The sequence below is a fragment of the Peromyscus californicus genome, unplaced genomic scaffold, assembly GCF_007827085.1.
Source record: "Peromyscus californicus insignis strain IS unplaced genomic scaffold, ASM782708v3 Scaffold_2__1_contigs__length_46816999, whole genome shotgun sequence".
In the NCBI taxonomy this organism is placed as follows: domain Eukaryota; kingdom Metazoa; phylum Chordata; class Mammalia; order Rodentia; family Cricetidae; genus Peromyscus; species Peromyscus californicus.
This window is the reverse complement of record NW_026294540.1, coordinates 35,028,807-35,053,438: the sequence shown is the minus strand read 5'-3', so window position 1 is coordinate 35,053,438 and position 24,632 is coordinate 35,028,807. Positions and strand designations below refer to the sequence as shown.

At 53.8% G+C, this 24,632-nt stretch overlaps 1 protein-coding gene across 1 annotated transcript in view; it reads left to right on the top strand.

Moving 5' to 3' along the window:
- The first annotated feature begins 11,673 nt into the window (after positions 1-11,673).
- Fam20c (FAM20C golgi associated secretory pathway kinase) overlaps positions 11,674-24,632 on the top strand; it is a 55,914-nt gene continuing 42,955 nt past the window's right edge. Inside the window, exons 1-2 of the mRNA XM_052754295.1 lie at positions 11,674-12,806; positions 14,494-14,672. Of these exons, the coding sequence (XP_052610255.1) occupies positions 12,214-12,806; positions 14,494-14,672 (772 nt within the window). The 5' untranslated portion in view covers positions 11,674-12,213. The remainder of the gene's footprint in view (positions 12,807-14,493; positions 14,673-24,632) is intronic.

Genomic DNA, 24,632 nt, shown 5'->3' with positions numbered 1-24,632 from the left:
GACCTGGACAAGGAAGTCCATACAGGTGCCTTAGAGCCAAAGAGATGGGGCCCCAAAGCCAGCTCAGGGACATGTGGAGACTGGCCTTCCCCAGAGCTAAGAAAGCCTGAGGCACAGAGACAAGGCTACGACTGTGACTCACTCAGGACAGCTGGAGCAAGAGCAGGGTCCCATCTCCGGCTAGTGCAGCTCTGACCATGGGTACCCAGTCAGGTCCCACCTGCAGGGGCCCCCAGCCCCATCTCCATAAACAGTCATGCAAGGTGTGATAAACGCCATCTGTCACTCATAAAGTGCGATGTTGCCTTTCTACAAAGCCATAAGCAGCCCTGGGGCTAAGCCAAGGAATGGCCTATAAAACCCCGGATAATGACCTCGTGCACACTTTCCAACATAAATGCTATTGCAGGCAGCTGTTTGCAGAATTTATCTGCGTGCAATAATTTCACACCCAGTACTATTCCAGTGACAGTGCCTGGTCCCCTCTTTGGCACTAAAGCATCTGTGCCGTGCTGATCAATTGTGGGACTTGCGCTATGATGATGAATAACAGAATTGTGCTCACCCAGGCCTTTGCTATCAGACACATGCAGGTGGCTAGAAGCTGTGTCCACCTCCTGATCCTCTAGGGTCCCGGAAAGAGGAACTGTTTCAAGCACACAGTTGCTTGTTTTCTCGGGGGGGGGGGGTGGTATTGGTAAAAGCAGGTTCTCCTAGTGGGATGTATGACCCCAACTTGGAGCCTTCTGGTCATGATCCCCCATCACAGGAAGGGAATATTTTTTTCAGGGTTTGGCAGGGGAGGAAAGCAGGAACGGGGTGGCTGGAGACTGGCTGTGGGACCTGCAGCTGGGCCATCTCTCCCCTCACCTGGCAGCACATCCACCCCACGGGGGTTGGGGGAGCCCCACTCCCTGCACACCAGACACCTGTACCAACTCCAGGCCTGAAACCGAGGGCATGGATGCGGTTCCCTGTGATTTACTCACCCACTCAAATTTTACATTTGCTTCTAAATATTCAGTCTCATTTGTCTGATATTTGCATTTCTCCACTCTAATCACCAAACCTTCAGATTGCATTCATGCATAAAATAATATGTAGCGAATGCCTTTTAATTTTACCAAATGCCTCCTTCTGGGGTGATGCTGGCGCCTGGGGCAGGGAAGGAATGGCATCATGAGCAACTTGTGATAAAGTGTCTTTACGAGTCTTATCCATCTTGCTTCTCCAGACCAGGTAGTGGGTGTTGGGAGACAATTGAATCTATGTGGGAACCCACAGAGGTTTCCTAGTGAGATCTGAGCTTGCTATACCCAGCAGGGCCACGTAAGGGGATGATTTGACCACGTGCATAGTTACCAGGTGTTTGGAAGGATCTATACTGAGCTGTATCTAGCAAGGGGGATGTCCTTTACCTCGTCCCTTGGCATTGTTATAAAAAGCCCTTTGAATAAAGTTCTGGGCCCGTGGATTTTGATCCAGGTCTTCCCAAAGCTATCCTGTGCTTCTGTCTTTCTTCTCTTTGTCTAGTTCTCTTTCTACCTGATATTTCTTATCCCTCTCTCCTCCTCACAGGAACCCTGGAAAAGGTGGGAGCAGGCCTCCCACAGATGGTGCCCTGAACAGAGAAATAAGTTCAGGGACCCCCACAAATCTACCTGTTAAGGAAGCCAGTAACCTACATGACAACATCTCCCATCCTCGGGTCTCCATCCACACACTCCAACCCTCTGTGCTGTGGGGGCTACAGCTTCTGGAAGATTCGGCAACAGCCCCCAATACTCTTCAAACATCTCTCTATTTGGGTCTGGAGCGGCCTCCTCCTTGCATGGTTATGGGAAAGACTACGCTTCTCCAGGCTGCTGATGTTGTCCGGGAATTCGGGTTCCCTTTGGGGTTCTTAATGAAATAATTTAGAATCAGGAATCTCCAGGACAATTTTATTAGAGTTTGAGAGAAAAACAACAGGGAAGCAAAATGCAAATCCTGCAGCTTGCTGAGAGGAGGGACGAAGCCTTTTAAATTAGGCACAAAGGTCAGAGCCAGGCACAAGAAAGGCCCAGCTGTCAGGGAAAGCACGCTTAGGCTTTTAGCCAATGTCTGAAAAAAAGAGGAAGAGAAGGAAAAATATGCTCAGTGTCTGGCTGATTGAGTCCAGAGGGCACAGGACTCCAGGCTCTTAAGTCCCAGGACAAAGGATTATACCAGAGGCTCATGGTTAGAAATAGAGAAAAAAAATGTTAAGAAAGGGAGAGTGCTCCCTGAAGTGGAAGTGGGCTAGTGAGTGGAGGGAAAATCCTCAAAAGCCGTAGGCTGTGAGGCACGTGGTCCTCGATAGGTTATTTTCGTGCCATCTGCCTTTTTTTTTTTTTCCCAACGCACTGGGTTGGTGTCACACATGCTGTGTTCATTCATGGAGCCCAGGTGATGAAGGTCTTCCAGTCTTCCTTTGCAAACTGGCCTGAGCATGCTATTTGTCGTATGAAGCCCAAGTGGTGGAGGGCTTCCATTCTTTCTCTGCCAACTGGCTTCCTTCACATGTCAGCCTCGATGCTACAGTCTCCCAGTCCCTACTCCCTGCCACACTAGACCCACAATGAGGCTGAGCCAGCACCGGAAGCCCCAGCAGCTGGGCAAAGATGTTCATGAGAACTGCTGCCTCTGATGCCCATTGGGCCAACCTGAGGGTCTCCACCTGCTCCTCAGAGGTGCCCGTTGCTCTGTTCCGGGCTGGGGACACATTCACCCTCTGCTGGGTCTCTCTGCCTTCAAGGCTTACTCCTCATATGGCTCCCTTCCTCTCCCCTCCAGTACTTCCAGCTCAGTGTTTGAAGAGCATAGAATACCCTAAGGCCAGAACCTGGCACTTGGCTGATGTTGGAAATGTGCCTTTGAGGGAGTGGAGCAGTCTCTGGGCTCTACTCCATTAGAAGCAGATTGCAGTTATTAGGAACTCACCAGGCACACCTGGTCCCTCAGAGCTGGGGTGTTTCACATTGTGGTGGACACTGGACCCCAACAGCCTTGAGGGGTGAGAGCACCAGCCCAGCTGTCCCAGAGGAAGCTGGGTACAGGGAAACCCATCAGAGCCTAAGCATGGATGTTACAATCTCACTAATGGAGATTTTCTAAAGAGACACATCTGTCCATCCATTTGGCTATCAGACTATTGAAACAATGGATACCAAGGGACTGGAATGTTCCCCCAGGAGTTTCACACTGGGAGAAGGAAAAGGCTGAATCCCGGGCCAGCCAGAAGGAAATCTGTCTCCTAGAAAGAGATTTCATACAGTTCTAACAACTTGCCAGATCACCTTGCAGGGGGACCAGAGCAGAGACAGTGATGACGGACAGGACCACACTTTGCCCAGCACGCCTTGGCTATGTATACCTCTTCTCCTCTGTTTAAACCTGACCGTCATTCTAGGACCCCAATGATGGACTTGGGGGATCACTGGATCTCTTTGCTCATCTTCTCAATGTGACCACTTTGAATAAATCTCCTCGACTCTAACCTAATAACTCTAGTAACAAGGTGAGTGGTGTGTATGGTTGTGAGCTTGGTATGCCTGACTCCAGCCCTGATCTCGGAGGACCCAGTGGGGTACCAGGCAGAGGCCCCTAACTTCCCATAGGCCCCTAGGTTTCCCTGTGAATAGCCATGTGATGGCCATGCCTCAGTCCACACTATGGCATGAAGGACAATAGCTGTCTTTCCAGGCAGGAAACACCAAAGCCAAGAGATAGACCCCACACTCAGTATCACTTATGGGGGCCAGATTTGATCCAGGCATGCTACATTCCTCAGCTAGCCAGGACCTTTTCCAGCCTCCCCTAATACCAGAGTCTGAAGATTCATCTTCACTGGCTTCCTCCCTCACCTGCACCTCCTGCAAGTGAAGGAGGAGAGCAAAGCATATCCCAGAAGGAAATGGGGCCCTCAAAAAGGACTGGCATCATGTCTATGGGCTGATCTGGGCAAGGCCTGGCCGGCAGAGCTGAGTTACAGGGCTGTGCCCCCTTCTTCCTGCCAGGGTCTGCCCACGTTCCCCCCTTTCCTGGTGATTTGAGGCCACAGAGCTCCTCTGCCTTGCTCTGCCTCATTCTACCCAGCTCTGGCCAGTGTCTCTGAAGCATGGAGGGGCCTTTGGTCGGTTCCAGCAAGACAAGGGAAGGGCCCCTGGAGGCAGAGTGAAGCCTACTGTGTGGAACTCACAGGAGACAGAGCTAAGTCAGCAGAGTTGCTGTGGTCACTGGCCTCCCCACCCACCAGTGGAGGCAGCTTTAAGAAACAAGAAATGGGCAGAGGAGGTGGCTCAGTCAGGACAGTGCTGACTTTGCAAGCAGAAGGACTTGGGTTCAAGGCCCAGAATTCACATTTTTTAAATGTGGTGTGATAAAGCATGCTTGCAGTGCTAGGGTGGGCTGGGAAGGCAGAGATGGGCAGATCCCTGGAAGCCATGGTACCTAGAGTTAACCTCTGGCCTTGACATGCACACATTCATGTACACATCCCCTCCTTTCTTATACCTGCATGCACGTGTGCACATGCAAAGCACGCATACACACACACACACACACACACACACACACACACACACACACACACACACACGGAGTGGGGGGGGTGCATAGTAGTCAAGCAGAAACCAGCTACTCTCCTGGTCACTGACCCCTCAGTCCCTTTACCCCCTGCCACAGCAGACAACATACATCCTGGAATCTGCGTCCCTCGTCCCCTCTCCTTCAAAGCTAAACCCAAGGACTTGTAATCTCACATACGACCAGGCATTACCCACTATGCCTGGTACTCATCCACAAAGGACAGATATTTCTAGAATGTCCTGAGGACTCTTGACTCTGCTCTTTCAAAGGGGCTGGTGCAACAACATGGGAACCAGGGCACCGGCCTTGCCCACCAACAGATACCAACCTCCGAACCCAGGCAGCTGCAGCTCAAAGAAAGAACCAAAGTACACTATCATCAAGCCAATCCCCGAGGAAGGCTGATGCTGACCTGTGTCCTCTGTAGGGTGGACAGTGGGAGCCAGGTGACTCACACCCTCTCTCCAGCTCTCACCCTTTCAGACACAATGTAGATAAATGTAAGCCACCACATGGATATATATGTAGTGTATAAATGAAGACACAGGTCATATAAATGTTTCAGGTACTGGTGGCGAAGCTATGAAGACAACAAAGCCTGATGAGGGACAAAGAGGGTCCCAAGGGTGGGGCACGGTGGAGGGGAAGACCCTTCTGGTGGAATGTGGCATTTGTATGAAGATCTGTGAAAAGCAAAGGAGCATGCTGCTGCTGTGTGCAGAAGAGCTGCTTCAGGCGGGACAACAGCCCTGCAAAGGTCCTGGGGTAGGAGCCTGCCTGTCCAGTAGGTAGGAGGAGAGAAAGGCAAGTAGTTTGAGAAGGTAGGGTGTTCCTGACCAAGGATTTCACTCCAAGAAGGAAGCTAAGTGCAAGGCTCAGAGTAGAGCATCAGCCTGTGCAATTCATCTCGGTGAGATTGCCAGCTACGCACAGAACAGGTGATGGTCCTGGTTGGGACCAGATGGGAACCCAGGAGGCTGATTCAGTGGCTGCTGTCATTGGACCGGAGAGAGAGGGTGGGCACACACACTGGAGGTGGTGAGGAGTGCTGGCTTGAGACATGTTTTGGAAATTGAGTTCACAGGGCTTTCCTCAAGCATGGCTTTGTGGCTTGGCAATCATGCGCTAAGTAAATGGTGGACTAAGAGAGCATGGGAGATGCAGTGCTGGGGAGAGCTCGGCCTGGGATGCGTGGAGGCTCTACCAGCGTCGAGCCCTGAGCAGAGTGACCAAGCATGACACAAACAAGGGAGGACGGCTGGAGTAACCACCGCCAGCTTCATCCAGGGCAGAAACAAAGATGGAAGTCTGCAGAGAAACCTAACGAGCAGTAAAGGTGGTCTTGGGGGCTGGGCATGGTGACACACCCCCGCCATCCCAGTACTCTGGAGGCTGAAGCAGGAGGGTATCCGCAAGTTCCAAGCCAGCCTGGGCTGCATAGAAAGACCTTGTCTCAAAATAGATTTAAAAAAAAAAATGGTTAGGGGTGTTTCTCAGTGATGCTGTGCTTGCCTAGTGGACATGAGGCACCAGGTCCCACTCAGGAGAGATCCAGAGGTACAGTAATGGTTGCCATCAGAGGTGGGCATGGGAAATGCCCCAGGAAAGTTTCGAGGAGTGAGGGTTCTTCAGGCTTTATTGACTCTCAGGTGTTCTGTGTGCTCCGTGAAGCGAATGAGGCATCTCGCTCTCCAGGGCCCATCTGGGCTGGGTACAGAATCCTGGCGTGATGGCTTTCCATTTCTTTCCACCTCTTGGCTTTTTTTTTTTTTTTTTTTTTGCCAATGCTAGCTTCCACCTCACTATGTCTCCAAGAATGGCTCTGAACTCCTAATCCTCCTGCATTCCACCTCTCAGTGCTGGGATTACAGGTGTATACGACCATGCCCGACTGGCCTTCACTTACAATTAATTACATTTTTTTAAAAAAACTGTGTGCACATGCATGTGCCTTCACAATGCAGCATGTGTGTTAGAGGACAATTCAAAAGGGCTGTCTCTCTCCCTCTACCACGCGGGGCCCAGGCTTGGCAGCAAGCGACTTACTCACTGAGCCATCTTGCCAGCCCCAGGCCTTCACTTTTTTTGTTTTGGTTGTGAGCCTAGCCTTTAACAGCTGAGTCATTTCTCTAGCCCTGGCCTTCACTCTTCTAACCAACCCCACCAATGTTCCTTTTACTTCACGTCCATTCCCATCTGTTCTGTGCAACTCCATCCCTTCTTCCGGGGGCATATTTTACTGCTCTTTTCCTCTTTCTCAGGCTGAAAGCTCAGTCCATTCATTTTTGAGTCATTATCACTTCTAATAAACGAAGACCTCCCTCTGGGTTTCCTCCGAGTCCCTCTGCAGCAGCTTCTTACAGATTTTAATAGGTTTTGCTCCTGTCTGTGTGCATTTTTAAATAGTCTCTAATTTCCCTTTCAGATTCTTTTATCGCCTAAAAATTGTGTTTTTATTTGTGATACCAATTTCCAGATGAAAATATTTCTAAAGCTTAGCTTCCACACTATCACAGTGCCTCGGGGTTCTGGGAGTCACAGGGCCCTGCCAAGTGAGTCTGCTGGGCATGCATATATAACTGTGCACCACATCCCAGCATGTGTACACACATGTGCCCCTGCCCAGGGCTTATGCAGCATGCATGTGTAGAGTGAAGATGCTCCAGGCAGGTACACACATGCCAGGAGCATCTTTAGTGCACACATAATGCACATGTACCTTCCAGATGCATATCTGCACAGCTCAATGAATATGTGGAACTTTATCAGCCCTTTGGAATCCCTTAACATTCTTATTATGTTCCAAAGATGGTCAGCTTTTATAACTACTTCTTGTATGATGGGGAAAAAAATAAGCCTGGGATTTAAAGCATACAGAGTGTATAAAGTCAAGCTCTTTGTTTTATTTGTGTGATCTGGGGTTGTTTTTGATGGTGTTTCCTTGAGCCAAGTTTTCCTCAATACCTCAGTAGCTCAGGCTGTACTAGAACCTCCTCTTGCCTCAGCCTCTCAAGTGCTGCCTCCAAGCCTGTTTCTCTAAACCCTCTTTGGCTTCTGGATTTGTTCCTTTTGCTTAAAACAAAGGACTCCTGTTTTTCAGAATCCTGGGACCGACCGTGGTTGGGAAAAGGATGTCTCAGATGCTAACCAATGGGATGGTCAATGACTTTGTATACCCACGCTGAGAGCTGCCAATTATGCAGGAATCCTCCTCCCCTAGTCCCTCAGACTCAGCCTAGGAGATGCAGATCCCACTGAGGTCTTCCCTCCCCCCTCCTCCCGCCAAGAACTTTAACTAGATCTGCAGGGTAAATCCGATACTAGGGCCTGTTTCCCCCAGCAGCTGTGAGACTTGTGGGTAAGGAAGCCTCAAAGAGAGGGACACCAGGGTCCTATGAGTGCAGGGCTGTGTGGCCCAATGGCCCCCTCTCTACTGCCACCTGGGCAGTTCCAAGCCTGACCAGAGTGGGGTCCAGGGGACATGACAGCTTCCGGATTACACTTCTCCCCTTCTCTAGGAAGGAAGGGGTCCTTTGTGGGATGTTTGGCATCCCACAAAGATGGGCCTCAGTGAGCCTGGGAGAACCTGGGGTCCCTCTGCACATGGACAGTGCATCCTACTGGCCAACACACCCAGGTGGGCCAGCTCCAGCCTACTGTACACTGAAATTTCCTAGTCCAAGTCTCTTCCCTTTGCTACAGTGCCATCCATGCCTGAATAACCACTGCCTGGATTTTTTTCAGCCATGTTCCTTCTTTCTAAGCATCATGCACACCCAACTTCTTTGTCACATGGAGGCAGCTGCTCACTGGGTCTGTGCTTCTGTGTCAACTTTATCCACCTGCAAGCAGCCTTGCTACTGAGACAGGCCAGCCAGGGTTGACAGCTCCCCGAGGCTTCAGGGCACACAGCATCTCCTCTGACTCCGGGAGTCCCAAGAGCAGTGAACAACTTGGGGCAGAAGCCGAGAGACCACTTCTCAGCCCACTGTTCCCAGCTGTCGCCAGAGACAGAGCCCTGCTCTGATATTGTATGGAGTCCAACTTTGCCCACAGGGCCCTGCTCCCAGCTTACTGGAATCCCCAAAGCACCCGTGGTCCTTTTACAATCCTTCTGGGGGTCCTCACTGGCCCTGAGCCTCACCCCCGTGCCCAGCCACCTTCCTGAGTGCAAAGGCATGTACTGACTCAGGCAACCCAGGTGTTCCTAGGCAGATCTTCTTGACTTAAGCTGGTGGAGTGATGGGTGTTGGTGAGAGGTGCTCATTCAAAGTGTCTTCAGAGAATCCCATGAGCTCCTGAGTCAAGGGCAGACCCCAAGTTCCCTCAACCTCCCAGCAACTGAAAGTATGTGCTTACAAGCATCCCTAGGCTCGACCCCAGTTCTCTGCTCTCTCTCACATGTAAAAGTCAGAATAAGTTGACAAATATGGCTATAAGACACCAGAATATGCCCCCATATGACTGTAGGGGGTCTAGGATATGCCCCCATATAGGTGCAGGACCAGGGTATGGCCCATGAGTGCAAGGGGTGGGGATATGTCCCCATATGACTGCAGGGAATCAAGATGTCTCTATGAGTACAGAGGGTGAGGATGTACCTTCCTATGACTGCATGAGATTAGAATATGCCTCAACTGTGCCTCTTCAGCATTTTGGTTATTTTGAGCTGTTTTGATACATGACAGGCTCCTGGGAAGCTCGGAACAAGAGGAGTCTCTTTCTGTGGGAGGTTTCTGTGGACTTAAGAACTCTCTCTCTCTCTACACTTGGAAGGGACCGGATTTTTTTTTTAGCTCCCCCCCCCCCCCCCCCCCGCAGTGAATGTAGGTTCAACTTTGCATGCTGCCCTGCCTGGCCTCCCCTCGCCATTGATCTTGTTTGGGGGGCATAATAATACTCCCTTCACCAGCCTCTGTTCCCCTTTATTCCTTCTTTCTGCTGCTCATAATGGCCGGAAGTGCTTCTTGACTTTCTGGAGATGCTTTGGATTCCCCTGGGATTTCTTGCTCGGGGGTTATTCTAGCTGCATTCCTTACATGTTCCTGTCCCTCCTGGCCCCAGCTCAGTTCTGAGGTCTCTAGTTTTCTCTACTGGTTCCTGGGTCCAAACCTGCCTACAGTAAATGGAAATCCCCAATCCATTTCTGGCTCCAATCCTGTCTGTGCCTCCAGGGGTGGTCACTCAGTCCCAGGGCTCTGGTATCCCCCTCTGCTCACCCTATCAACTCCTCCCATTTCTGGTACCATCTTGACCCCTCTGATGCCTTCAGAGACCTTTTCTGCATGAGTCACCTTGGCCTTCCTGAGGTCTCTGGGTGGAGCCATGAGAGAGAGCTAAGTCTCCTCTGAGACCCTCCAAGAAGTGCATGCATCCTGGGGAGAGGAAGGGTCCAGAGTAACTAAAGAGACGACTGTCAGCAGACAGCAACAAGCGTTGCTGCAAAAAAGGGCAGGCCCCCTGCATACACTCGCTCCTACACCCTGCTTCCCTATGTAAGAGCCAGAGGGCCAGGAATTCCCCCAGGAAGCCACGCAGCTGTAGTGAATGGAGTGTCCAGGACACCAGGAGAGCCCCAGGGAAGCCCTCACACTGACGCCCCCATTCCTCAGTCCAGCAGCTGGTGCCTCTGCCCTGAGGGCATTCGTCTATCCCCAGAGGTCCTAGGTTGAGGTGCTTCCTCCCTGCTCCCACCTCAGGACCACCACCTCCTTGGCCATTCTAGAATCGGTCTACACACAAACTCATTGTCTGTGTGAGTGGGAGGAAGGATGAACGCAGAGTGCTCAGTTTCCTTGGTGTAAGCCATACCTCTCTGGGGGTGCCCCACCCACTGCTCTCTTGGGTTTCCCTACGTAGTCCAACACAGGCATCAGCTCCTGTTACAGGAGTATGTAACTCCACCCTTTCTAACGGCCTAGGAGGCACCTTTGCTGACCAGCTGGCTGGCTGTGACCCTCTTCTTCTCTAACAAGCTAGTGGGCATCTACTGGATGTCAGCTACCACGGACTCACCGTTGAATCCTCAGAAATACCATATGCGGTGCACTCTATTCACAGAGAACTCAGACTCACCGAGAGTATTAGTGGGCCTGGGAGCACAGCCAGGAGAGCATGACAAAGAGGGGCTCCCTCGTGCACAGGCTCCGCCCCTCGGTCCCTGACAGAGGCAGCTGGGTTGGGCTGCTGTGGAAATCTGCAGGTGCTTGAAGCCGGGAGGTCTGCTCAGCCTGTGGATTTGCGTGTGACCCTTTCCCGCTTACCTTCCCCGAATTTTAGGTGGAAATTCCCATGGATTTCTATTTCCTACTAGGGGTTGGGGATCCAGAAGTCCCGTGGCGACAGATGAGGCCACGTGGTGGAAGCAGATCTCCCCTAAGTGTGCACCCCGATTTAGCATCCCAGAGGGCAGGCAGCGAGACGCGCCCCGCCCACCGCCCACGCATCCGAGCCTCTCCGCCAGGCCGGGCGCGGCGCTGCCAGGGTTAAGGCGCAGGCGTGTCCCCTGGGGTGGGGTGGGCCCGGCAGCCTTGCCGCGATCCTGGCGTCCCCTCGGATTGGGGCCCAACGCGCTCCCCCGCCGTTTTCTCCGCCGCGTGGCAACGTCGCCCCTTCGTCCTCCACTTAGCGGGCTGCGGGGACCGAGGTGCCAGGACACCGCCCGGAGGGGAGCTCGTCCGGCCGCGCAGACGCCCCGCGGGCTCCGGGGAGGGACTTGGCCTGCTTTCTGGCTTCCACTCGCCGGGGAGGAGCCGCGCCGCTGCAGCTGGCGGCGCGCGGAGCTTCGGGGACGCAGGCGACCAGGCCGAGAGCCGCGCGCGCAGAGCCGGAGCCCGCGCTGCCTGCGGGTTCCCTGCCGGGCCTCCCGGGCTCCCGGCTCAGCGCGGAGGAGGCGCGGCGACACCGCGGGGCGCGGCCGAGGGGAGGAGAGAGCAGAGCGCGGGCGAGCGCCGGGCCGGCCGGGCCTCGCGGGGCCGCGGCTCCGCCAATCTGCGGGCGCTGACGCGGGGGGCGGCTCCGCGGCGCTCGGATATCAGCGGGCCGCGCGCGGGGCGCCTGGAGCTCCGCCGTGCGGGCGCTGCGCTCCGGGTCTGCCCGCTGCACCTGCCAGATCGCGGCTGCGCCCTGCGCGCCCCCTCGCGCTCCCCTTCTCGCCCCAGTCTCTCCAGCCCGGCCTCCTAGCTGAAGCCTAACACCGCGGAGGAGCCGCCTTGTCACCCGCCCAGAACCCGGAATGGCCCAGCGGGAGCACTGCACTCTGGATCGGATCCGTCGCGCCCCAGCCGGGATGAACAGCCGCGTCTTCTGCCTACACGCCCAATGAGTGTGGTCGCCGTCCCGGAGCCCCTCGTCCGCTGCTGTGTTCCCTGTCATCACTGCCACCGACGAGGGCCGCTGGCCGACCCCCGAGATGGCCTGGAGAGCCGGTGCTTTGGTGGCGGGTGTCCTCCCCGACGTCCGAGTCTGGGGACAGCCCCCGAGCTGGTAGCTGTTCATACGCCGAATGGACCTTGACCTGCGAGTCGTTGCCGGCTTGCTGCCAAGCTGAGGGGCGCCGGTGGAGCGCGCGTCCGGAACCCCCCGAGCCCGCTGGCCTGCGCGGCCATGAAGATGATCCTGGTGCGCAGGTTTCGTGTGCTCATCCTGGTGGTGTTCCTACTGGCTTGCGCTTTGCACATTGCTGTTGACCTGCTACCCAAGCTGGACCGGCGCGCCGCGCGATCCTCCGGGGAGCCTGGCTGCTCCTGCGCTCAGCCAGCGGCAGAGGCAGCTGGCCCAGGCTGGGCCCAGGCGAGGAGCCGCCCGGGGGAGTCCGCCGGTGGCGACGCAGGCTGGCCCAACAAACATACACTGCGCATCCTGCAAGACTTCAGCTCAGATCCAGCCTCTAACCTAACCTCCCACTCCTTGGAGAAGCTGCCTCCTGCAGCGGAGCCGGTTGATCACGCTCCACGGGGTCCGGATCCCGGATCCCCGCCACCCCGTGACCCTGCGCACCGGCCGCTGCTTCGAGACCCTGGGCCCCGGCCACGGGTGCCGCCCCCTGGCCCCAGCGGGGGCGGATCGCTCTTGGCCAAGTTGTTTGAGCACCCACTCTACCAGGGGGCTGTACCTCCTCTGACAGAGGACGACGTCCTGTTTAATGTGAACAGCGACATCAGGTTTAACCCCAAGGCAGCGGCAGAGAATCCTGACTGGTGAGCAGAGAGTGGGAGGCTGGGGTGGGGTTGGCGCACCCGACCCTGCCGGGAATAAAGACACCCCCTAGAAAGCCATTTCACAGGCCAAGCATTTTGTGTACCGTTGGAGACCCTTAGAGGAGGCTGAGTAGGGACGCCTGGTGGGCGGGGCAGATGCGCCTCTTGCTCTGGGCCCTGCCTTTGTCTCCACAATGATTTCCTAGGGAGAAGGGCTGATGGGGTTTGGGAGGCCCCCAGTACCCTGGTGTGGGAAGCTGGCGGCCCACCAGGAGCCAGGAGAGCACAGTGCTCCACCTACAAGGAAGCATGCTGGCCAGCCTTGGCGATGGCTGAGGAAGCAGATGAATGAATATGTTGGGAGAGCCAGCCAGGGAGAGTGGGAGCCGCCTTCCCCTGGGAAGGGCTGGGCTGCTGGCTCTGAGACTGATGGGTGAGCTGTTCGGGGTGGACACCTCCAGAAGGCCTGAATGTACCTAATAAGTCTTTTAAATCCAGTCACTGGGGACAAAAGCAGCTGAGAAGTGATGTTGGCTGTGTGGAGGCCTCCTGGCAAGGGTGTGAACCGGGGCCACCCTGACTGGAAGACGAGCAATCCTGGAGTTATCTTCCAAGCTGCCCAGCTTTGTGCCCACCCCCACCCCCACAGCTGCACAGATCCAAATAAGCCCGGCAGAGTGAAATATTAACCACCAGCTGGCTAGAGCAAATAACCTGCAAAGGTTCCCGGGCAGCAGAGAGAGAGCGAGAGAGAGAGAGAGAGAGAGAGAGAGAGAGAGAGAGAGAGAGAGCGAGCCACCCATTCAAAACAGCCTCAGAAATCCTTTCTCCCCCTGGAATGTGACCAGGCCCTGTGCCTTTTGCCTGCTGAGCAAAAGCATGTAAGCTGTTTGGTGGCTTTGGGGGCTTTGCTGGCCAGAAACCATCCAGCAGAGGTCAGGGTGTGGCTTCTTGGAGGACCCCAGCCCTCCTTCTGTTTCTAGTGTAGGACAGACTGGAGTCGAAGGATCCTCACCTGTCAGTGAAAGCAGAACTAAAGTGGCCCCTCTTCCCTTCCAGCCCGGCAGGCTCCCAGAGGGTCCGTTCTTCCTCCAGACAATCCCATGGCCCGAGAAGGCAGGCAGCAGGTCTTCCCTCTGAACCTGGGCTGAACTGACTGATTCCTTCATCCAGCTCTCCCCACCTAGGGCTGCACTCATTAAAATCAAATTCAGCCCCTTGCATCATCCCTGCCCCTGGTCTTTGGAACAAAGGCAGAAAGCTGGGGAGGTTTCTGGCTGGCTGGGTGTGCCTACGACTTCCAGGCTGTCTGGCCCCAGGAAAAGCTGACAGTCCCCTTCCCACACACTCCCAGTTGACATCATTCTTGTGGGGGCACTTTTGGTGACCCCAGGGCAGAGGTATTGGGAGAGCGCTGACACTCTGGGTCTAGGCCGGTGGTAGTTAGGGTTGTCTGTGGCGTCTCTAGAGGGTAAATAGGAATTACAGGCCTTAAGGTGTGTTATTAGGTGGTGGAACCGCAGCCAGGGAAGAAAGTGCAGACATAGCAGTGTAAAAGCAGCTCTTAGTGAACCTGTACTTTGAACCCAAAGTCGCAAGTCCTGACCCTCAGGCCAGCTCCCCAACATTCTTCAGCCTTTTACCTCTCTTTTGACACTTGACTGTTGCCTGCCTTTGTCCCTTGCAGGCCACATGAAGGTGCTGAAGGAGCAGAATTCTTGCCCACCGGTGAGGCAGCCGTGGAGTTCTATCCTAACTGGCTCAAATTCCACATCGGCATCAACCGGTATGAGCTGTACTCCAGACACAACCCGGCCATTGATGCCTTATTGCAGGACCTCGGCTCTCAGAAGATCACGAGCGTCGGTAGGTAGCTACCTGCTTGCCCTTGGTGCAAGTGTACCTTGGTGGACGAACACCAGGGCTGTGTGAAGCTGGCTTCCTATGCGGGTCACTGGCAAAGGAGCCACACCTTCTAGAGGTGTCTAGATGGCCACCTTGATGATGCAGGAGCCAGATGGATACCTCAGGGCTCATTGCTGGCAAGTGAGGGTAACCACTTTGACCCCTAATAGGGTTATATACACAGACATATAGGCCCTCCCTCCTCTGTAAAAGAACACCCTGGTGACCCGTGGTGGCTGCGGCACTTCCTTCCAGCACCTATGCATGCCATCTTTGTCCCTCCTGTTAGGGGCAGCTAGATTGCATGACTCAGCCAGGGTCTGAGGTTCTGAGCCTGCTCCCTTCAGAACTCAGCAGGGGCTTGGGGAATCTCACCAGGTCAGGGAGGAACCAAGTTGGAGCCTAGGTATCCTGGATGGAACAGTTTAAAGGGAACATCTCCAGGGCTTTGTGATCTAATGAGCCAAAAAAAAAAAAAAAAATCCAGTTTTAAATTTCAGGAAAATAGCACATCAGGGGCAGTTTCTGAGCAGGTTTGGGAGTTGTTATCAGGTTGTGAGTGATTGATAGTCACTGTGGCTTGAGAGGTGACCTAGGACAGGCTGAAGGCTGGGGCTGTGTATGGGGTGGCCCTGGTGTGCCCAGCTGCACATGCTTGGGTAGCCTGCCATGTGTCTTGAAAGCAGATCTGCTAACAGGCTCCCTCCAGTTATGGGCTTTGGTCCAATTGCTGACATGGAGCAGTTAGAAGCTGCCTGCCTACGGCAACTACCTCTTTAGAGGTGTCTGGGCCTCTGCTGATCCGTGTGTGTGCTGGGCTCTTGCCTGGTCAAAAGAGCCGGGACCCACAGTTTCCCCCAGGGTTTGGCCAGCTTACCTAGTGAGCTAGTGGTCTTCCATGCCCCCCTCCTCCCACCACAGGGATCTGAGTGTACCCCCACCTGACCCTGCCATGCCTCTTATGGAGTCCAGAGGTTTTGGGATAAGTGAGGAATAGTCCTTGTTAATACGGGGACTTTGTTATAAAGAAGACACAATCCATGCCCCTTTCTCTTTGGAGTATTATAATATGACTGTTAAAGAAATACCCAAGCTGGCCATGAAGGTAAAGTCTGTCATCTAGCTATTCAGGAGGCTGAGACAGGAAAATCCAAAGCCCAAGACCAGCCTGGGTAACTTAACAAGACCCTTTCTTAAAATAGTAACTTAAAAGAGGACTGGGGATGCAGCTTGGTAGTAGGGGCTGGGGCGTGGCTCAGCAGTAGAGCACTTGCCTAGAATCCCCCAGTGAGGGGCTGGGGTGTGGCTCAGTGGTAGAGACCCTGCCTAGAATCCCCCAGTGAGAGGCTGGGGTGTGGCTCAGTGGTAGAGCATCTGCCTAGAATCTCCCAGTGAGGGGCTGGGGTGTGGCTCAGTGGGAGAGCACCTGCCTAGAATCCCCCAGTGAGGGGCTGGGGTGTGGCTCAGTGGGAGAGAACCTGCCTAGAATCCCCCAGTGAGAGGCTGGGGTGTAGCTCAGTGGGAGAGCACCTGCCTAGAATCCCCCAGTGAGAGGCTGGGGTGTGGCTCAGTGGTAGAGCACCTGCCTAGAATCTCCCAGTGAGGGGCTGGGGTGTGGCTCAGTGGGAGAGCACCTGCCTAGAATCCCCCAGTGAGGGGCTGGGGTGTGGCTCAGTGGGAGAGAACCTGCCTAGAATCCCCCAGTGAGAGGCTGGGGTGTGGCTCAGTGGGAGAGCACCTGCCTAGAGTCCCCAGTGAGAGGCTGGGGTGTGACTCAGTGGGAGAGCACCTGCCTAGAATCCCTCAGTGAGGGGCTGGGGTGTGACTCAGTGGTAGAGCACCTGCCTAGAGTCCCCAGTGAGGGGCTGGGGTGTGGCTCAGTGGGAGAGCACCTGCCTAGAGTCCCCAGTGAGGGGCTGGGGTGTGGCTCAGTGGTAGAGACCCTGCCTAGAATCCCCCAGTGAGGGGCTGGGGTGTGGCTCAGTGGGAGAGCACCTGCCTAGAATCCCCCAGTGAGGGGCTGGGGTGTGACTCAGTGGTAGAGCACCTGCCTAGAGTCCCCAGTGAGAGGCTGGGGTGTGGCTCAGTGGGAGAGCACCAGCCTTGAATCCCCCAGGGAGGGGCTGGGGTGTGGCTCAGTGGTAGAGCCCCTGCCTAGAGTCCCCAGTGAGAGGCTTGGGCCATGACTCAGTGGGAGAGCAGTATCCTAGCCAGTGGAAGGACCTAGTAGTGAGACTGTCTTTCAGAAGTACCGTTGCCTCTGTGGACCATTCAGTAGAGGAGTGAGGAGCATGTGCTACAATGACCTTGAAGATGGTGACATCCTTTGGTATGTGCAAAAAACAAGCCTAGGAGTCTTGAATGCTAAATGACCCCCACAGCTGGCCAGCCCCTTGTGGGTGCTTCAATTTCTTATTCCCTTCCCTCACTGATACCTGCTCTGTGCAAAGGTGGGGGGCTCTATCCCAGGATCTTAGAGATCAGGGGAGACTGGGGTTCCAGGGTCTCACCAGTAGCTGTGCTCCCTCAAGGACCTTTGTCCATCTTCATGTGTCTGATTTCCTCGGGAAGGATGATGGAGGTAGGACTCTGACTTCACAGTGGGGTGAGCAGCTCTGTTGCTGATGGAGGAGCAGCCTAGACTCTGCCTGGGCCTTGGTTTGGTTGGGCATCCTGGAGTCAGTCAGTACCCTTTTGGCCCAAGGGATACTTGAGTAGATCCTACACTGATGTCCTGGAACACAATGGCTGAGGTGGTTTTCATCCATTCCCATCGTGGACATGCTGGGTCCTTCATTCTTCAGGTACCCAGCAGCTATTGGAAGGTAGCTCAGTGGAGATGGCCATCACCCAGGCAGACAAAGGACACTGCCTGACCCCAGAGTGTTGAGGGATCCCAGCTGTACCAATCACTAGTCACAGTGACTTTAGTTAAACAGCTCCCAGGCAGAAAAACCTGATCCAGCCTGAATGTATCTAGGGGTGATAAGTGAGTTTGAGATCATTGTAAAAGATGGCTTTTCCCCCAAGGTAAAGTCACAGGTGCTTCATGGCTGGGAGTAATGCTTCCTTTCTGGATCCACAAATCCTGCTGCCCAGAAGGTTCAGATATGTGGCATCTGCCCCCCAAGTGGAGCCGGCTTCAGTGTGTAAATATGAGTCAGAGGCAAGAGCAGAACTGGACAGCACCTACCTGGTATGGATCTCTAGGTGGCAACCATGTTTCAAGGCACACCAAGCCTCTTTGCCTAGAATCCGGGTGTCAAACAGACACCATAGCTTCTCAGGGCTGCAGGGTTTACACCTGCAGAAGTAGGCCTGGCCCAGACATCTTGCTCTGTCGAGAGTAGCCTGAAATGGCTGTCCATGGCTACAGCATAATGCCCTGGAGATTGCACACTGTCCTGGAGACTGCCTGCTGGAGGCAACTCCCTGACACTGTGGCCAGCCTGACTCATCTTGAGCTGCCCCAAAGGTTGTCATGGGTGTAAAAGTCCAGCCAAAGTTTTGAGTGGACACCTGGCTCCTTGAGGCACAGCCCCTCCTGGGCATTCCATTAGAGCATAACCACTGGGTAGGTGACAAGCTGGGTGCCCATAAATAGGATTTGCTTCTGCCCGGGGCCTGGTGCTGCTGCGACCTAAAGTAAAGTAGAGCCTCCAAAGGCTAGTCCTGCCTTCCAACTTCCTCCCGCTACTACGGAAACCGAGGCTCCAGAGAAGGGAGATTTGCTTGTGATATCCCCTTGCTTCTGACTCAGGGTTCCCTGTGGCCCACCAGTGACAACTTTATTTTTTTGTATTTTTAAGTTTGTGTATGTGTAGGTGAGCATGTACCGAGTACATGTGTTGTTTGTGTTTATTAGTGTCTGTGCACATGTGTGTAGAGGTGTGCGTACACGTTTGTGGGTGTATATGCACAAACGTGCCCATGGTGTGAAGGCCTGAAGTTGGCAGTAGGCATTTTCAATTATTTTTCATTTTTAACTCGTCAAGGCGGGGTCACCCACTGAATCTGGAGTTTTCCAGCTCTGACTAGCCTAGCTAGCCAGCTTGCTCCGGGGATTCCCTGTCTGCCTCATTAGGGCTGGGATTACAGGCAGCCACCACATCTGTACAGCTTTTACTTGGGTTCTGGGCTTCCAAACTCTGGTCTGTATGCTTGCTCAGCAAGCACATTATCCACAGAGCCATCCCCCAGCCCCAGAAGTGATGACTTTAATCTTCAAGTTCATCTCACTATGAAATATGGAGCCAGGAAGTAACTGTTGTGATGGGAAATGGTGCCAGGGGGGTTCCACACCCTCTTGGAATGGATCCATTAAGTCTCGCCTGTTTAGAACCTCTTGCTCCTTTTCGTGAGGCTCTGTGTGGCCCACAGCGCAGCTGGCCAAGGCCAATAGAGATTTATTTATAGCCAGGCTCCAGGCTGCCTGGTAACAGGCCACTGCTGCCTTTAAAGAAAGAGGCTCCCCACACATCCACCTCTGCTCAGCTGGAAGTCAGGCCCGCCACGCCTTCGGCTGGGACCGGTGATAATCAAATCGCTATTGTGTACAATTACAAATGCAAACGCTCTACACTTGAAATCGCTTGAGGGAGAAGTCTCCCTGGAAGTGGAGGGTCCGGGTGGCCTCCGGCCTGAGCAGAGATCTCTAAGGTGGCTCCATCTAGGTCAGATCAAGGCCCGTGGATTCGAGAACAAGGCAGAACAAAAGAAAACACGACTCCTCAGGACTCAAGTCCTTGTCATTAATTGATCTGCCCGAGGGAAAGAATGGATGGAGATGGAATCTGGGAGAATTGGCTGTGAGCTTCAAGGAACAAAGGGCCCTTGACGGTGGTGTCCCTGGAAATACTGCCTGTGAAGGGGGTGGGGGAGGGTGTCTCATCCCTGTCTGATGCAACAGAGCTACAGCTCTCAAGAGACAGTATCGGCCACAACAGGGTCACAGGTCCTTGCCTCTGACTCAGGGCATGCGTGAGGGGTGGGGAGTGGGAGAGTGACTGCAGGTCACAGACCTCAGTGGTAGAGGGACCTCCTGAAATAACAAGGACCCCAAGATCAAGTGCACCTGGGAGGCAGTGAACAGCTATCCGTTGCTCAGTGCCATAGGACAGAAGGACAAGAGTGGGGTCTTGGGTTGCCCCGTCCCACCTCACCTCTCCCCATTTGCTCCTTGTGCAGCCCGGAAGCTGCAGGGATTGAGCCAAGCTCCCATGCTCTTGGCTTTCCACAGGACAGAGCAAGCTCCATCCGGGCGTTTCTGGGGTTTCTTGTGACTGCCACTCTCAAAATAAAAGTGAGCTGCCTGAGAGACAGCATGACATAGCGACACCAGGCTGGAGGCTACAGAAGCTGCCCCACGTGGGTCTGGTCTGAGCCAGTGGCAGGCTTGAAGCCGAAAGCCTCTCAACAGGCCAGGAGCTTGAGGACCCGGCTGCAGCCACTGTCAACGCCTGCTCCCTCAGCTGGTCCAGCTCCTCTGCCTGCAATGCTGGCTTCAGGGAATCTGCCACTGGCCACCATGTAAATGTGCCCCATGCCCGTTTCCTCAAGTCAAAGACTGGCAGGTGGAGAGGGACTCAGTGGGTGCCCAGCATCTGAACCGTGGTCATGCCTCTGCAGTTCAGGGACATGTGAGACAAGCTGGGAAAAGCTGAGTAGTACATTCTCCGAATGTGAGTCTTCCCTAGGGAGGCCTTCACTTACAATGCAAACACCTGCCTCCATTAATCTTCTAGAACAGTCTCCCCTCTGTCTCTTAAAAGGCAGCAAGGGGTGTGTGTGGAAATAGTCACGCTACTGCCTGACTAACCCCAAACAGAATCACTGATCCCCTCGCCCAGATGAGACAACAAGGTCAGGTCCAGCAGTGGTGACCGTCCCCAAGGGCCACCAATCGATATCTCAAGTGTGACCCGCTGGTCTTTGTTGGTTTGTTTGGAGATAGAGTCTTTTGTATCCCAGGGTGACCTCAGACTTGCTGGAAGTTCAGGATGACCTTGAAGTCCTGAGCCTCCTGCCTTCGCCTCCCCAGTGCTCAGGAGAGAACCCAGGACATGCTAGGCAAGCACTTTACCAAACTAAGCTGCGTCCTCAGTCCCCAATAGGTCTTTAAAAAAAAAATCAGATTAGTTTATATAAAATGTGGTCTCAGTCCACTGAAAACCACACAGTGCCCTGTTAAGAGGTGTCCAGTGGCTCTCAAGCCTGGAGCGTGGGTCTCACTTTCTCACAGAGCTACCTCTCTGCCCCAGTAAGGAGGGGGAGCTTTCCTCTAAACATGACCTTCCATCTGTCTCCATGAGGAAAATCCATGCTGTCTACTGGCCCTGCCAGCTCCTGGCCCCTCGACCCTGACCACCCATTTCTGGCCCATCTCCTTAGTGCCCAGTGGGAGCAACCTAGCACACGATCTGGTGGGTATTTGTGTCTGTTGCCCACCTAGACAGACACCCTGAGCCTTTGCCGTTACACAAAGCCGTCTGTGTCAGATATGTGGGGGTCTGGGTTCCAAGCAGACGATCCCCAGTTAGCTTCAGACAGCTCGCAGTGCTAAGGGGTAAGCTGAGTCAGGGCAGAGCCTTCCGGTTTGTACCTTTGTCACCTCAGGGCTCTGTGTTCTAAAGTTCTGGTTGCCTCCTTGGGAGTGGGGGGAACTGGCCATATACCATGTCGGGGCAACAGGGAGGCAGATGGGACCCCCTTAGGAAAAGATTGACAAGACTGGGGTGTAGCTCAGTGGTTAGAGTGCTTGGCTAGCGTGTGCACAGTCCTGGGGTCCATACCCAGCACTGCGTAAACAGCACTGAGGACATGGAGGCAAGAGGGTCAGGAGGCCAAGGTCATCCTCAGCTGTATAGCAAGTTTGAGGTGAGCTTCAGTTACAATGAGAGCCTATTCAAAGCAGGAAAGCTGGCAGCAGGGGAGGGGTGTGGACAGACCAAGCTGGCCAGATTAACACAAGATTTCGCTCTTTGAAAGCCAGGATCACAAACCTGAAAAAGAGTCTGGTGCCCAGGAAGGAGCCGTTAAGCCCAGGAGTCTCTGTTATTAGGTGCAAATGGGACACGCACCAAGACTTAATGGTGCCACAAACTTTTTAATCACCTCCTTCTTTTTCACTTTGCCGGAAATGCAGTGGATGTTCAGTGTGCAAATTTAGAAAGCACAGATAAGGAAAAGACAGAAAATTAAAATCCCCTGCCAGTCTCCCAAGGGAGAGGTGCAGGCTTGCTGCTGGTCTGTGTCTCAGGGCTGAAAAAACAAAAAAATCCATGTGTCCCTGTCTTCAGGGGGAGAACGAGGTTCCTGGAGCATGAATGTTTCATAAGCTGCCTGCTTACTCGTCAAACCGTAAACGCTCGCTGTGTCACTCAGAAGGAAGGCGGGGTGGTAGCCACACATCTGGTGGGGTCACCACCGACCACCTGCCCCGAGTGCTGTGCTTGCATCCTGAGTTTGAAGGAAGCATGAGATGTGTGGTGGCCCGAGAAGGGCACACGCTCACACCAGCTACTCCGGCCTGGTGGAGCCCCAAATCAGTCTTAAGTCTCCGATGCAGCCCGTCATACACAGCACGGAGCCAAGTGGGTAGCCATCTAAGCCCAGCAAGGTTCCCCGCTATACCAGCCGGGGGGCTGTCCCCGCTGTCTAGGTGAGTCCAGGCCACGGCTGTTCTTTGAGCCCGATCCTCTCCACAACTCATGTGACTTTCCCCGAGGGGGTATGAACAAATAAATGCCTACTCTCCCTAGATAGGGCACTAATGACAGGACCAAGTCTGGCTTAGTGATCCAATGAGTGTATTTGGGTAACTTTATACAGATGACCCAAAGGCAGCTGTACCACATGACCACCATGGCGTGGGCGAGACTCAGGAGAACTGCATCCCTGGAGCCCCCTGTATGACCCACGGGTAGCTTGGCCTGAGGGAGGGTCTTCTCTCCCCATCAACTGTTACTGCTTATATTAACTAGAACTTCCTAAGCCTTTTACGTTTCATTTACTTGCTAAATCTTAATGAGCCTCCCACAAAGAGTAATCTTTTTTGGTTGGTTGGTTTGGGTGAGGTTTTTTTTTTGTTTGTTTGTTTTGTTTTTGTTTTAATACAGGGTCTCAATATGTACCCTTTGCTGGCCTCAAACACACTGTGTAAACCAGGCTGGCCTCAAACTCATAGAGGTTCACCTGCCTCAGTGCTAGGATTAAAGGCTTGTGCAACCACATCCAGCCAGGAGGAGATGTTTTAATTTGGAGGAAATAGCTACACAAGGATAAGCAAGCATTCATTGCCCCATTTTACAGAAGGGGAAACTGAGGCTGGAAAAGTGAAGATTCCTTCCAGGATACTCAGCCTGGGGAAGCTAAGCAGACTTTAGTGTCTAGATCAGAGTGGACCACCATGGTCATTCTTCCACTGAACTTTTTTTTTGTCTTTTCTTTCTTGGAGGCAAGGTCTTACTATATAGCCCTGGCTAGCCTGGAACTCACTGTGCAGACCAGACTGGCCTGGAATCATAGAGATCCCCCTGTCTCTGCCTCCCAAGTACTCAGATTAAAGATGTGTGCCACCATGCCCAGCTCCACCAAACCTTCAGACTTACTGTTCTGTGGCATCCTCACACGTACATACACCTGTGAGCCTTCCCTGACCCTGGTGTCATCAGCCACAGTCCTCTGCCGGTCCTCCTGTACCTGGGAACCAGATGTTGAGGGCAAGTCCCCAGTTGTCATCACCACCACCTATCTTCAGCCTCCTTTGGGGGACTCTAGATGCCCCTGTACAGCCTTCCCATCCTTGGCCTGCCTCAGCCCCCCACCAGGACCTATGTCTGCACTTTTGTGGCCAGCCCTATGTGCCCCTAGGAGCAGCTGTCATGGTGACCTCAGGCCTCAGCATGTGCCTGCATTTCTTCCTACACCAAGGAATCCAAAGTTATCTTACCCTTTGTAACTCCCTGTCTACCCACATGTCCAATACAGGCTTCTGTTACATCTGTAACATGATCCCTTGCCCCGGGCCTGCCATGGATACAGGATGCCTCTATACACAGCGGGCATGCTCCTATGTGCATGGGCTTGCCACATTGTGCAGTGTGATGGCCTCTTCGTGTCCCTGTGCCTTGAGCAACCTAGGGGCATTTGCCATGGCTGACCTAGAATAGAAAAGCCCCCATGGCTTTTTCTATCTCTTTCATCAGCAAAAGGGAAATCCAAGGTTAGGGGAAGAAAGGTCATGTTAGAAATCCATCTGCTTTCTGACATGGTGAGATACCAGAACAGTGTGCCTTCTGGAACCTTCTGAAGCTTTCCTATCCCTCCATGTCCTGATGATGTAGGAGCTTCTAACCTAAAGGTACTTGGGGGTCTCTTCAGAGTGACCACTCAGACCTTCACTAAATCCTAGTAGCTTGCCTGTGCCTAGGCAAGCAGTGGTGAGTGTGTGTGTGTGTGTGTGTGTGTGTGTGTGTGTGTGTGTGTGTGTGTAGATGTGGGTGGATATTTTAAGGGTAAGTATAGGGATGTTTATGTAAGAGTGGGGGTGTGGGATGTTTGTGGGTATGGAGGTGTTGTTTGTGGGGCATAGGGTGTGTGTAGGTGTGTTTGTGAAGTATGCATTTGTGTGGAGGTGTGCATGTGTGTGTCTGCACTCCTGGACTGGCAGGCAAGTGCACCTGCCCACCCCCTGGGCCCTTTGCCAGTTCACACTATGGAGTTTGCTTAGACTCCACTGCTGCATCAGGAGGGGCTCCAGCTGGCTGGGGAGCATCATTGCCGCAAAGCCTCACTTCTCAGGCACAATGGGCGCCCCTAGCCACAGGAAGAAGATCCAGCTGACTGGTAGTTAGAGCCTTTATCTGGCTCTGCTGTAGGCAGCCACTGAGTCACCCTGTTTGTTCTTCCCTCCCTCCTGCA